A 13,667-nucleotide genomic window follows, 5' to 3' on the forward strand; every position below is an offset into this window, starting at 1 on the left:
TTTTTTATCAAATGTGCATGGTTATGATACCCAAGAGAAGTGGAGATTTATATCACAAAAATCTAGAAGGACAAACTACTGAAGAAACTTCTTGGATGAGAAGTGAAACATTTTCAAAGAAAACATGAAGAAACTCCAGTTGCCTTTTGGAACAATATCAGAAAGCGAAGCAGATTTTGAAATGATCTAAAAATATGAAAGTGTTGATTAAAAAATACATTAAGGGGGAAAAATGCAAAATGTTAAATCCAAGACAAGGGTAAAGTCTTCTGCAGACAAATTGCTTGGAAAATGAAGTACTATATCTGTTGAATTCATCCTTTGTTATCTCTTCTGTATGTGCTTTAAGAACTGCAGGAGGAAACCAGCCAAACCTGAACATTTTTATATCTATTGATCTCAAAAGGAGAAAGAAGGAGAATGTGCCAAATTCTCTCACTGAAATCAATGACATTTAGATGGTCTCACACTTAAAGAGATCATACAATATACAGCTTTGTTTCCCTGAAACTTTTATTTTCCGAAGAATAAAAATGATTGTTTAATACACAACAAAATGTCAGAAAGTATTAGAGTCATATCTCAAACATATTGGTATTACTTCCTCTGCTCACGCCCCCAAATCAGGAAAATAAACTGTGACAAGAAAATGAAGCACTTATTTCTTTTTAATCTAATGATTTAGTTTGAAGGTAATAAAAGAACAATTACCTTGATTTGAAAAATCTTTGCTTTAATCAGAAATAGCCATTGTCCATGCCTATTACTTAAAATAAGTGATGGATTTATAGTACAAACAGTTATGTTTAGTAGATATATCATAGGGATTCTCTAACTTTGGTGACATGAATCACAGAATTCCAATGCTTTCTCAGTGGGTAGGAAAGTCATTTTTGGGGAAAGCATTTTACTTAATTGTTCAATTTTGGAAAAGACCCCATCTCAGTATCTATATGTGTATGTGAAAATATTTACAGACCCCTCACATCCCGGACATGAACTGTTTCAACTCCTACCCTCAAAATGATGCTATAGGACACTGCACACCAGAACAACTAGACACAAGAGCAGGTTTCCCTGAATACCATCACTCTGCTAAACAAATAATTCCCTCAAAACTGTCAAACTATTTACAAAGTCTGCATTACTATGACTATTCATCTTCTCATCGTTCCTATCACCCATCTCCTCCTACTTATGACTGTATGACTATAACCTTTGGCCACAGAGTTGGCCAAAACACTAATTGCCAGAACCAAATGCCTGGTAGACAAGACACACATAAAGACTGAACTATGCACCCTGACTAAAGTACTGACAGATAACGGCTTCCACAAAAGCAAAATCACTGGCTTGATCCACAAAAACACACTGAGACATAATGGAGACCAAGAAGATGAACAGACCTATGGAACAGCTGTCCTGCCCAACATAAGAGGTACGACAGACAAAATCAGTAAGATACTACACAGCCATCACATCAAGACTGCCTTCAAACCAGACAGAAAAATAGCAGCCATCCTAAGAAACCCCAAAGATAAAATTGACCTGGAAAACCAAGGCATACATGAAGTCCCCTGTGCATCATGCCCTGCCACATACATTGGAGAGACCAATAGAAGAAAATGTACCCGCCTGGATGAACACAAAAATGCAGTAAAAAAGCTGGAACACACTTCCTCACTAGTCCAACACATGAAAGCAATAGGTCATAGCATCGACTTCAATGGCACCAAAACCCTAGCCACTATAGAAAACCCCAGCTACAGAATTATCAGATAAGCCATAGAGATTGAAAAAAAAAGACCTGAAAGCATGAATAAAAGAGATGATTCCACCAGACTGTCAATTATTTGGAAGCCTGCACTCACAAACAAAAAATCTCCACACCACAAGCCAGACAAACACCTGGCCACAAACCCTGATACCTCCAGCTCAAACACACCCCAACCAGCCACCCAGAAGAAACCCAGCTTCCTAATAAATGATACCTGTCCATTTACTCAGAGCCACACTAAAAGCCTCCAATACAAGGAACACTATGCTGCCAGCCAATCAAGACAAAAAAAGCTATAAAACATACAGAAGAGATTAGAAACACCAATCAAGCAGAACACAGCAAACTCCAAGACCAATAAACACAGACCAAGAATCCCAACCAATCAGGATGAAGAAAAAAACATTCTGTCACAGCAGTAGGCTAGCCCCAAATTTAAAACAGAAATGGCTGTGAAAGTCTGACTTACAGATGAACACAATACATGAGCCTGATGATGGCAGGTGAGATTCTGCCGAAACATCGCTACAGGCTGATTTGATAGCTGATTTGTGAAAATATCTACACCAAGTTTCAAAATATGTGATTAGTGGCAATGCCAATGATTTGCTTGTCAGCAATGGCATCTGGGAGAAACTATAATGATGTCACATGTCACACATGCCATCTCATGTCATCAACAGTCAACTGAAATAAATAGTGTATTTTATACCAGTTGTGTAACAGGGTAGATAATATCAGGTGATTTAGGAGATTTATCTTTCCTGCCCTACCTCCTGCGAAACTGAAGCTTTCTTGCACTAATAAGATTCCCTTGCACTAATAAGATTGAAATGAAGTCTATGCACTATAAGCACAGAAAGAAGCATTGTAATTGTGATATGGGTACAACTGCATAGCACTGTGTAAACTTGAATAATCCAATCTCAAGTCTTAAGGAATTCCATTGTTCTCCATATATTACAGAGAGCAAGCATAGTGAAGTGGATGTTATGGAAGTTAAAAATAAATTTAAATACCCACAACATTTGATTTTGTTACAACCTAAAACAGCCATCAATAGAAATATTAATTGTGCACTTAAAGCAGAATCATAAAACCCACTAATGTGTTATTTGTCAAGCCTGAGGAAAAAAAACAGGAGAAGTTAAAACTGCTAACAACTGTCAAGTTTTGGCTGTTCTGTTAGGATTTTCCATAGCAAATCCTGCAATTCAATCCAGAGAAAGAAGTGTAATATAATTCCTTTTAAATCAGTGGATCTGAAACCTACTTTTGGACTTCTTTGGGGTTTTGTACATTCATAATACAGTATGAAAGTAAATTTACAGCTAAATCCTGTTCACTGAAGTATTCTTTTGAAAAAACAAGCAAGCAGCAGAGCATAATTTAACAAGTCCATTGTAAGTCTTTATAATGAAGAGGTGACAGTAAAATATGTTGGAAGTCCAGTCCATGTCTACTGAGATTCTCACTCATCCGGCTCTTGGTTGTTCCAAAGGTGCTTTTCAAAAGCCAATCGGACTTTCTTAGTTGTCCTGAAGAAGCTTCTTGGATGAGAAGCAAAATGTTCTCAAGGAAAAAAGCCAAGAAAGTCCAGTTGCCTTTTGAAATGATGAAAATAATGTAATAATTCCAAGGGTTCCATGAAATTGAACTTGAGGCTGAGGCACAGAAATCTGTCTGAACAAAGTCAAAACAGAGTTTTGTACATAGGAGTACAGACAGAAATTCTAACAGAGGTTTCCCACAACTCGTTCATTCTAGAATGGCTTCTTTAACTCAAAGCTGATAGACCCCTTCCAGTTACAGTTCTGATTCTGGAAGAGGCCACAATTCCTTTATAAGCCTGGCCCTGCAATCTGGCATTTTCCTTCTCTTGGTTCTTTGCTCTTTAATCCAGTTCCAGTGACATTCTTTTGGGATAATAAATTAGGGGATTCCTCCAGCGATTGAGAAATGCAGGTTCCAAGACATGAAAGAGAATGACTTCTTTCTAGATTGCATCCTATGAGACAGAATTACATGCTTCAGGCATAATTCAATTCACAGAATCCCTGTGTTCACCTTCTGACAACTCTTCTTTTTGGAGATGGTCCAGGGAGATCATGGCAAGAAAATGCCACTGAACTGAGTGAGATCAATTTCAAGAGCAGCTTGTATAGCACTGTTGCACAATCCATTTTCTGTCAAAGTATAATCCCCTGGAAGCCATACAGTTGGCAGGCTTGAAGTGTTCTCACCTATTCTTTCTCCCTTCCCTTTGGATGTCTGTATCTTTCTTTCCCCAAGCTGCAGAGAAAGGATTTCTAGATCTTGTGGGATATCTGATTTTTTTTCTTCATTAGGCCTTTAAATTAAGGCTGAGGATGGAGGCACCTGCAAAGGGAGATCTGGAGAAAATGGCAAAAGCAACATCTTCTTGTAAGCTTGGTCCCATTGATATGTGACTGTGATGCCATGCATATAAAACACTTTTATCATTTGGATGAAAACCTCTGACCACATTAACCTAACATCAAAACAAGGGCTACAAGTTGATCCCTTCCTTGCACAGCCTTAATCCTGTTGTGTAACTGTATAAATGATAGGCTGAGCTTTTTTCTTCTGGACCTTCTTTACCGCTTCTCACCCAATACAAGGAAAATAAATTGTGGGAAGCCTTGTCATATTTTTGCAAGATGCTGCTGCAGAACAGTCACCATCTCTGATGTTATAAACATATTGATTTGGCTTTGAATCTTCCTGCAGTAAAATTGGCTTCCAGGGTAAAGTTGACTTTCACTCAAGTTCTCTATTACATGTTAGAGCACAAAAATAGCCAATCCATTTTGCAAAGCGCTCTTGTTAGCTGGATAAAGTATGAAACAACAACAAAGTCTTCAAGTTCAACTTGCTATATGATGTTTGTTACTTCTGAGTCATGCATTTACAGTTAGAGGAAATTCCTGGATGAGAGAGCAAAGACCAATCCCATGAAACCAATTTCACTTCTTTAATATGTACTCTAAGATTGGACTGTACATTTCTAGACCTGAAGAGCTGGCTTGGCCTGTTTTGATCGTGATTTACTCTGTGTCTTAATTTAACATTGCTCCTGATTCACAAAGGACTTTCTACCATCAAGTGTGAAACAGCATTAAAAGGGAGAGAGAGAAGAAAACAAATCAACAATGGCATTAATCATTTCCATGGTTCCATTTTGATGAAACTGAGTAGCTGATTTTTTTTTCCCCTATAAAATATCTACTTAGCCCCTTGGAAGTGAAGTTAAAAGTCCTGTTATCAATGTGATTTTTGTTTCGTTTCTTACCTAGCAATGGTTGAATAAAGGGAAAGGAAGGGAAAAGGGAAAATTGTATTCCATATAGTAACAAATTGTACAAAGGTTGGACCAGTGGTGGGATTCAAAAAATTTTACTAAAAATTGCTAGTTCTCTGGACTACTCAAAATGTCCACTACCAGTTCTCCAGAACTGGTCAGAACCTGCTGAATACCACCTCTGGGTTCGACTGGCTTTATATTTTATTGGCAAATTGCTTGACTAAAAGCTACACATCAGAATGCAGTTTTTCATAAATCCAAAGCCCGAAACCAACTGCATATTATATATTGAATTCTTTCATGCTTCTGGGATTCTATCTCTCATGTCTTTATATGTGTCTATTTAGTGCAAACAATTGCAAAATATTCCACATTCCATTCACCATTTTCTAATGTGAACACTTTAGGGAATCTGCACTGAGAAGATTTGCCTTCATATCCACCCTAAGTCATCAACTCCATTGGACAAAGGTGGATCACTTGCTCTCATTCATGATGGATCTATTCATACAACTTCATATGACAGTTAAAACCACTATCTCTGAAAGCTTTATCTCTTTTTAGACTAGAAAGTAATTGTATGAAATTGATTAGGGGACTGGAGACTAAAACATATAAAGAACGATTACAGGAACTGGTCTTGGCTAGTCTGGTGAAGAGAAGGACCAGGGGAGACATGATAGCAGTCTTCCAGTATTTGAGAGGCTGACACAGAGAGGAAAGGGTCAAGCTATTTTCTAAAGTGCCTGTAGGCCAGACAAGAAATAATGGATGGGAATTTAACAAGGAGAGATTTAACCTGGAAATAAGGAAAAACTTTCTGATAGTGAGAATAATCAACCTATGGAACAGAAGTTGCCCTTGGAAGTTGTGGAAGCACCATCACTTGAGACTTTCAAAAAGAGATTGGACTGCCAGTTAACAGAAATGGTGTAAGGTCTTCTGCTTGGGTGGGGGGTTGGACTAGATGACCTACAAGGTTCCTTCCAAATCTGTTAATCTATTAAAATAATACAAGGTTTCCTGTTTCATCTGGTTGGATTAGATCTCCGAGGACCCTTTCAAAATTTCTGTTCTGTTCTGTTCCGTTCTGTTCTGTTCTTGTCATGAGAAGAGTTACAGGTATGGAATGGACCATCCTAGATTTTCTTCCCTTCTCCAGAAGTCCTAAGAGCTAAGGACCTCAGGAGCAAGTGAGTTGTTTTAGACTGGGCTAATGCTTGTGAACAGGCAGGGGACAATTCAGAATGTAGGTTATCTGTCTGTAGTTTTCCTGAAACTTTTATATTTTTTGAACATATAAACTTAAGGGAAATCTATGAGAAACAAGATGACAAAAGAAGTATTTGTCCTAAGTAGAAATTATAGCCACTGTATCTTTTGCAATAACTCTTTTTTTTTCCAAAGAAGATGCTGTTAAAAACTTTTTGTAGTGAACATTGGTGCCTTTTGTCCAATCTATTTCAAATGTATTATTGTTGCTTAGTTCATTAAAACCACACAAACAATTTGGTCTTCAAAAGATGGGGCTGGTTGCATCTAGAATTTTTTTTTCTTTTTCTGTTCAGTGACTTTGGGGATTGAAATCTCAGTGCCTTTAATTCTTTAGAATAATTCCAAGGCCTAATTTGGCTTGGAAAGTCCATACAGTTTAGGAGCAGAAATAATTGGTTTATGACAAACATGAAATTGACTCCCAGGCTCCAAATAGGGATCTTTCTAATTTTCCAGTAATTAGAACCCTTGATAAATATTCAGTCATGATTTCGGGACGTTACCATTTATCTGTTTCAATCATTATGTTTCTCACATATGCAGCAAGAAGAATTTATTCTACTTCTCTTAGATATAGTTTTCATGCACAGAGACACACATACAGGGGCGGGGGGAGGGGAGACTCCATATTTTCTTTCTCTAACATTAATTTTCTTTTTCCAAATCATTTCTACAAAGCCAAGTTTTTCTTCCCCACAGAATGCTACACAGCTTGGTCTTTGTTTCATTGCAATTCTACTAAGAATAGGCTTTCTATGGTGATAAATGCTGCATTGATGCAAGTTGGTAGGGATTATCTAAAAAAAAAAGCTTAAGATCAATTGTGTTTCTAAATTCCTTCTGTTGGATTCAGTAGCATCATATTCTTCCTGTCTATTTAGTGGGATTATTGATACTAACCAGATGTGATTCAAAGTTGAAGGAGAGATAGCCAAGGAATTCCCAAGACTTCGAAATTAAAATTATTGTCCAGAAAGTAAAAACAACAACATACAGCTTCAAAACTATTGCCAAGAACCCTGTATGTGTCTATCCATGTAATTATCAAACATTGAGGTCAGCTCTAAATTCAGCTGGCTACAATTCATTTAGATTTTTTTAAAAAATCCAAACAAGTGATGTGATAAAAAATAAAAATAAAATTTTACATCTACTTAAGGGCTTGAACATTTGGCTTGAAGCATCATTAGATACTAGATGTTCACAAACATACATCTTTTCTCCTTTCTTTTTACCTGACAGATCCTCTTACATGATGAAGAAAAATTATATGTATGTATGTATGTATGTATGTATGTATGTATGTATGTATCTTTTTAATAAGAATCTACCAGACTGATAATATAATGATTATGGAATTAGAGTAGGACCTGCAAAGCCCACTGATCTTACTCAACCTTGGGAATTCAGTAAATAATTTAGGACCCATCACTTTCTCTTCAATCTGCATCATGAAATTGGCAGAGTGATAACCTTGGAGAAAAGGTTTCTATGAACTACTCTAGAATAAATTTAAGAGCTGAAGACCAACACATTTCTAGATCAGTGGGTTTGAAAGAATTTGAATTTTAATAAGCAAAATAAAATGTGGGAGACAACCAAACTGAACCTGAGCATGGGGTCAAATGCATCATTAGTCTGGCATCCCTGAAAGAGATAAAAGTCCAGTCCAGTCTTTTAGATCCATTGACTCTGATCTGGCACCTATTTGCCCTGACCATTAGTAGATTAGATTCTTATGTGTAGGTTACACAGAATAAATCCACAGTGCTTTCTGAACTCTGTAATTCCTGGTTTCTTGCATCTGAAAACTTATCTATGCTTACTTCCAATAGCTAATCTTGACTTTGATTTCAGGTCCTCCATCTTAAGTAGAAAGTGTCTCTTTAAATAAAAATGTCATTGCAGCCTCTTTGCTAGAGAAAATTCATTCAGTAATGAAGTTGTCATCTTTTCAACAGCACTTGAACATTTATTTTAATTTACAAAAGCCTTTAAAAGAAATACATGATGTCTATTTTACTTTAATGGAACAGAATTTCCGCCCCCCATGCTTTGTGCAACCCCTGCTGTTGCTAATGTGCTTTTGCTTTATGTATCTGAATGATTGTTGTTTTGAACCATTTGCTTTAATTATTAGTACCACTGTTGTTTTACTTTACATGTTTGCAACAAGTAAACATTAACCCCCACCCCCACCCCCAAACCAGCAATAGCAAGAAAACAGAAAACTGCCTGGTCACAGTTTAAAATTTATAGTTTTAGTAATTTAAACAAATACATACATACATAGATGATAGATAGATAAGATAGACAGACAGACAGATAGATTTTATTTGCCCAATCTGGACTTGTTGGTTGGGTTTATTATGGGGGAGTGAGTAAAATTTGGGAGTATAGAATCACAGCTCAGTCTAACAAATTTTTGTTCCATGCAGAAAGAGTCAGGAAGGGGATGGCATCTGTTCAAACTGCTATTTCCCCTAATGTCTAAAAGGTCTACACAGTTCATTTTTCTTCTGTTCTGCAAAGGTCACAATTTTTCCAACTGAAAATAAACTTTCATGTTTTGACTGTTCTGTGAGATCCTTCTATGACCTCATTTGCCAGAAGCATTTCTAAATGTTCTTCTCCCTCTGGTTTGAATTCTCAGCTTCCAGAAGACTACAATTTTCTATGCCAAAAATTAGATTAATCTCTTCTGAAAATGAGAGAATATGGTATGTTTGTGGAATGTACTATTATATATATACATATATAATACACAGATACTAAAAATGAAATCATGTCAGATGTCAATAATCTCAAATGCACTCAAGTTCATTATTAATAAGCTATAGCCCATACTGGACAATGGCACTACATTTTCTCACACATTGAGTAGCAGATCCATAATAATATACAGTTCACTGCTCAACCTGAATTCTTACAAACAACAGGAAACAACAGGTCAGTAACACCAACATGGCAGCCAGTTCCTGCAACAAACTAGCTATGTTCTTGCAACAAACTAGCTATCTACTCATATCTTTACTAAGGACCCATAAAACCTATACACCAGACAAGAAACACCTTCTTCACAAGTTCTTTCTCCAATGTGACATATGTCATCATCTTCCAGTAATGATCCTCTAGATTCTACATAGAATAAACAAGAGAAACTTTGCATAAAATAATTAACAGACACAAGATTGACATCAGAACTCAAAAGGAGGATACCATAACATCAAAGCACTTTAACTTTTCAGGATTCAAAGTGACTTTAGCAAATTGGGACTTTAAGAATACCATCAAGTGAGAAACATCTAAATGTTTTGGGCTATCTCAGAAGGGCTTAACAAACACAATTGATTTTAATGCATTGCAATTGCTAATCAGTTAAGTATTTGTAATCTGTCTCACATGTAACCTTCATCTGCATAAGTAGCTTAACTTTCTTCCTCCCCTACCATTCATTTTCTTAAATCTTACTATTCTGTCAGTGGTGGGGTTCAATTTTTTTTTTTACTACCAGTTCTGTGGGAATGGCTTGGTGGGTGTGGCAGGGGAAGGATACTGTAAAATTTCCAGTCAGAGGTGGTATTTGCTGGTTCTCCAAACTACTCAAAATTTCCACTACCGGTTCTCCAGAACTGGTCAGAACCTGCTGAATACCCACCTCTACACTCTATGCATCCAATAAAGATGTGGCTTATGCTTTCTATAAAATGTTAGTAAGAAAAATAATTTATCAGGCTTTTGATTTATTGCCATGATAGACTAACGCAACTTATTTCCTATATGGTCTGCTGCAAATGTCACCCAGAACAGGATATGTGTTCTGGATATGAACTGGTCTTGCAATAGGCTTGTTAATTGTCAAACTCCACAAAATATTGTTTTTTCTTACTTGTGCTAGGAATTCACCATCTAGCATTTTTTTGTAAAAAAAAAAAAACCAGAATTTTCTCGATTTGCATGTTATAATTCTGCTGAACATTCCTTACAGCAGGTTTATGAGGTTACAAACAATCTGAGTATGTTAAAAAAAATGTATTTAAGTGTTGCAAACTAGAGAACAAGTTTCAGGACCTCTTTCGGCCATGAAAACAAACCAAACCAAAAATCTACCTTACATTATTTAATGGCTCAGAATTGTGTAACACACATCAAATCTATTAGCTGGAATTAGGTCGATTCAGTGCCCCATTGCTAGAAGTATTAATATTTACTGAGTTTTATTGTGCAAACTGAATATATTGTATTGTTGTATCCATCAGACTTCTTTCAGTAATTTATTTATTTGTTCAATTTTTATAACTGCCTGTCTCAATTAATGATTTTGAGACACTTTGCAATTCATTATGTATCTCCTACATCACCAGCCTGAATTGTTTGTATTACTTTTGGCTTGGAATTGTTATAGTAGACCCATTGCCCTTCATTCCCTTTAAATTAATTTTGAACATACAAACATCTTTAAAACTCAATAAATATATTTTAAACAATTCAATGTAGTTTTTGATACTTTTTGAGATTGGTTGTTCAGATGCTTCATCACCCAACTAGGCAACGTAATCAGAACAAGTGAGGGTGGATTTGCTGTGTGCTTCATTCATATTGAAGCTGGTATTTTGGAACCAAATATTTAAAAAAAAAAAAAATCTAGACCTAGAGTACACAAACCTGGTAAAATCTCTATAGAAATGTCTGCATTCCATTGCCAACACTCATTTCTGATTTGAAAATGTATCCATTTACTTGGCAAAACCTTAAAAGGAAAGGCGGGGTAGCCAATGCTTTTTAGCAAACTAAACCAAGTAACTAAGTAAAGGGATTTCTGGCAATGCTTTTTCAGGAGGCTGTTAAATTTTGTATAATGTTTATATCTCATGAAAGGAAAAGGAGGTTGGTCCAAGCATCTAGGTATTATTTCAAAGGGAAAGAGAGAGAGAGAGAGACATCTACGTGCCATAAAAATGTCATTTCACACATGCTGCTGCAGTGTATTCATTAAAAGCATTACTTGGAGCATTTCCCATGCTGTTCCATTCCTGGCTGGCATAATTTTACTCTGGTGGCATATCTGATTAAAAAGAACCACAATAAACAAGAATACATGCAGATTACTCACTATAAACAATGATTTCCCTTTCTCTCTTTCTCTCTCTTTCTCTCTTCTCCCATCCCACTTTTCGGAAGACTAAGTGATAAATTACAATTGTTGGTAGCCTTAGCTCATTGAACCTTTCCAAGAAAATAGGAAACACACAACAGAGTGGCCAAAGACCAAATAGACCAAATAAAAATGAACAATTACTTACTTTCTTCCATTGCTACAATGGTTATATTATGCCATGTGCTAGTTTCTCTGTCCAGCGGTGTGGCCAATGTTATCTTTCCATCTTGAGTATTAATGTTGAATTGTCGCTCAAGGTCAGTGTTCCGATCAATGGAAAACCTAGAGAACAAAGATCCTTATTAAATTATTCAACTTAAATACTTGTGCCTGATCTGAATAGCACAGCTCTCATAAGCTGACACATCTGTTTTTGGTTGAATAGCAGTTATGTAGCGTCCATGGATTAAACAGAGCTCAATAATGATATAATTCAAAAGGCCCAATAAATAAATAAATAAAGATAGACAGAGGATCAGGAAACAGAATTATAATCCATGGAGTAATTAGCAATATGATCTCAGCGTGAAGGTTAGGAGCCGACACTAAGATCAGTCAGTAGCAGTCTTTTAAAAAACTACTGCGAATCAAGAGTTAATTAGATGATCCATCAATTTTATTGGACAATTCCTGTTGTATTTCATCACCACTGCTGATAATTCTGTCAATACATTAAGAGAGGAGGTTGTTTTGTACATGTCTGTGTGTTTTAAAGATGCAGCAAGCATTCTAACAAAAATGACTTTACAGTAATTAGATAAATATGTCATCGCTGTATGCTGTAAACCAATTCTCAAGACAATATCTGCTTTTTTAAAAACAAAATCTTTTCATGGGTAAAATACTTTTAAAAACTGAAAAAAAAAAATTACCATTTTGTGAACTGATCTCATTGGTGTCTCACAAAACAACTTTGATCTGATAGCAGAGCAAACAAGAAGGTACATTATGCAGCCTAAACGCAGAAAGCCAATTTGACAAAGCAAAATATTTCGGTGGTAAATTGTTCAAATGGTGCATTGAATAAAATGGTGATTTAGAACTCCCTAAAAAATTTTCAAGAAAGCTTTTACGCCAGCCCATTTTCATGGAATTGTTTTATTAATGCATTACTTGTAAAAGAAACCAAACTGGGAAATTAAACCTTTAGATTTCTGACAGGTTATGCAGAGAGCAAAAGAGAAAGCAAGTAGGCAAAGGATTGGAGGGGGAAAAAAATGATATTAGTACCAGCAACCACAGCTTTTATGGTTCTACTAAATCCGGAGAACGGAGAATTTAAATACAGAAGCATATTTAGTATCATTCTAAAGTGTGACATCTCCAAACATCACACTAACCCATTTGCATCTATTAATTAGAATTAGCTATCTCATACCACGACTCAGGCTGTTGAATACTTGAGGAATCTTTAAAAATGTTTTTTTCTCTACAAATTTTGTTTTGACCTGATTTGGACCTGATTTGAAAAAAAATGCATTGTATTAAAACTTGGTTATATATCCAAACTATATATTTGTCATACATAAAGGAAAAAGAGGAAAAGGAATAGCAGCAATTGTAAATGTACCATGCCCCTATAACTAAATACCATGCAGGATAAAGCCCACATTTCATCCTGTAACGTTGTAAAATTGGGGAATAAATATGGAACTTCAAGGCCATAAGAACCTTCGATAATAATAATAATAATAATAATAATAATAATAATAATAATAATAATAATAATAATAATAATAATAATAATAATTAGAATGTGCAAATTAATAAGCATAAATTAATTCATTTAAATCAAGGGTCTTCAAACTTGGCAAGTTTAAGACCTGTGGACTTCAACTCCCAGAATTCCTGAGCTAACATGATTGGAGGAGGGATTCTGGGAGTTGAAGTCCACAAGTCTTAAAGTTTGAGGACCCCTGATTTAAATGGCTTCACAGAATTTCAAGAGGAATAGTGTTTTAGTGCTTTTAAACCTTAGGTGATCTGACTGTAAAATGTAGTTTGAGAGGGTATTCATTTTTTTTTAAAAAAAAATGGAGACAGGCATGAAAAGTTTTGCAACCATAACCTGCCTCTTCTAGTATAGAAATATTCCATTGCTGGAGGTTTTCAAAGAATAAGGACACTTCATT

General features: G+C 35.8%; 1 protein-coding gene across 3 annotated transcripts in view; it reads right to left on the reverse strand.

Annotated features, from left to right (window-relative positions):
- Positions 1–13,667, reverse strand: part of CDH8 (cadherin 8) — a 197,943-nt gene that overhangs the window by 40,347 nt on the left and 143,929 nt on the right. For all 3 annotated transcript variants that reach the window (XM_087940576.1, XM_087940575.1, XM_026714112.2), the window contains one exon: positions 11,681–11,817. In XM_087940576.1, coding sequence (XP_087796702.1) covers positions 11,681–11,817 — 137 coding nt within the window. The remainder of the gene's footprint in view (positions 1–11,680; positions 11,818–13,667) is intronic.

This window comes from Pseudonaja textilis, chromosome 11 (genome assembly GCF_049901715.1).
Source record: "Pseudonaja textilis isolate UNSWEBS1 chromosome 11, rPseTex1.2, whole genome shotgun sequence".
NCBI lineage: Eukaryota > Metazoa > Chordata > Lepidosauria > Squamata > Elapidae > Pseudonaja > Pseudonaja textilis.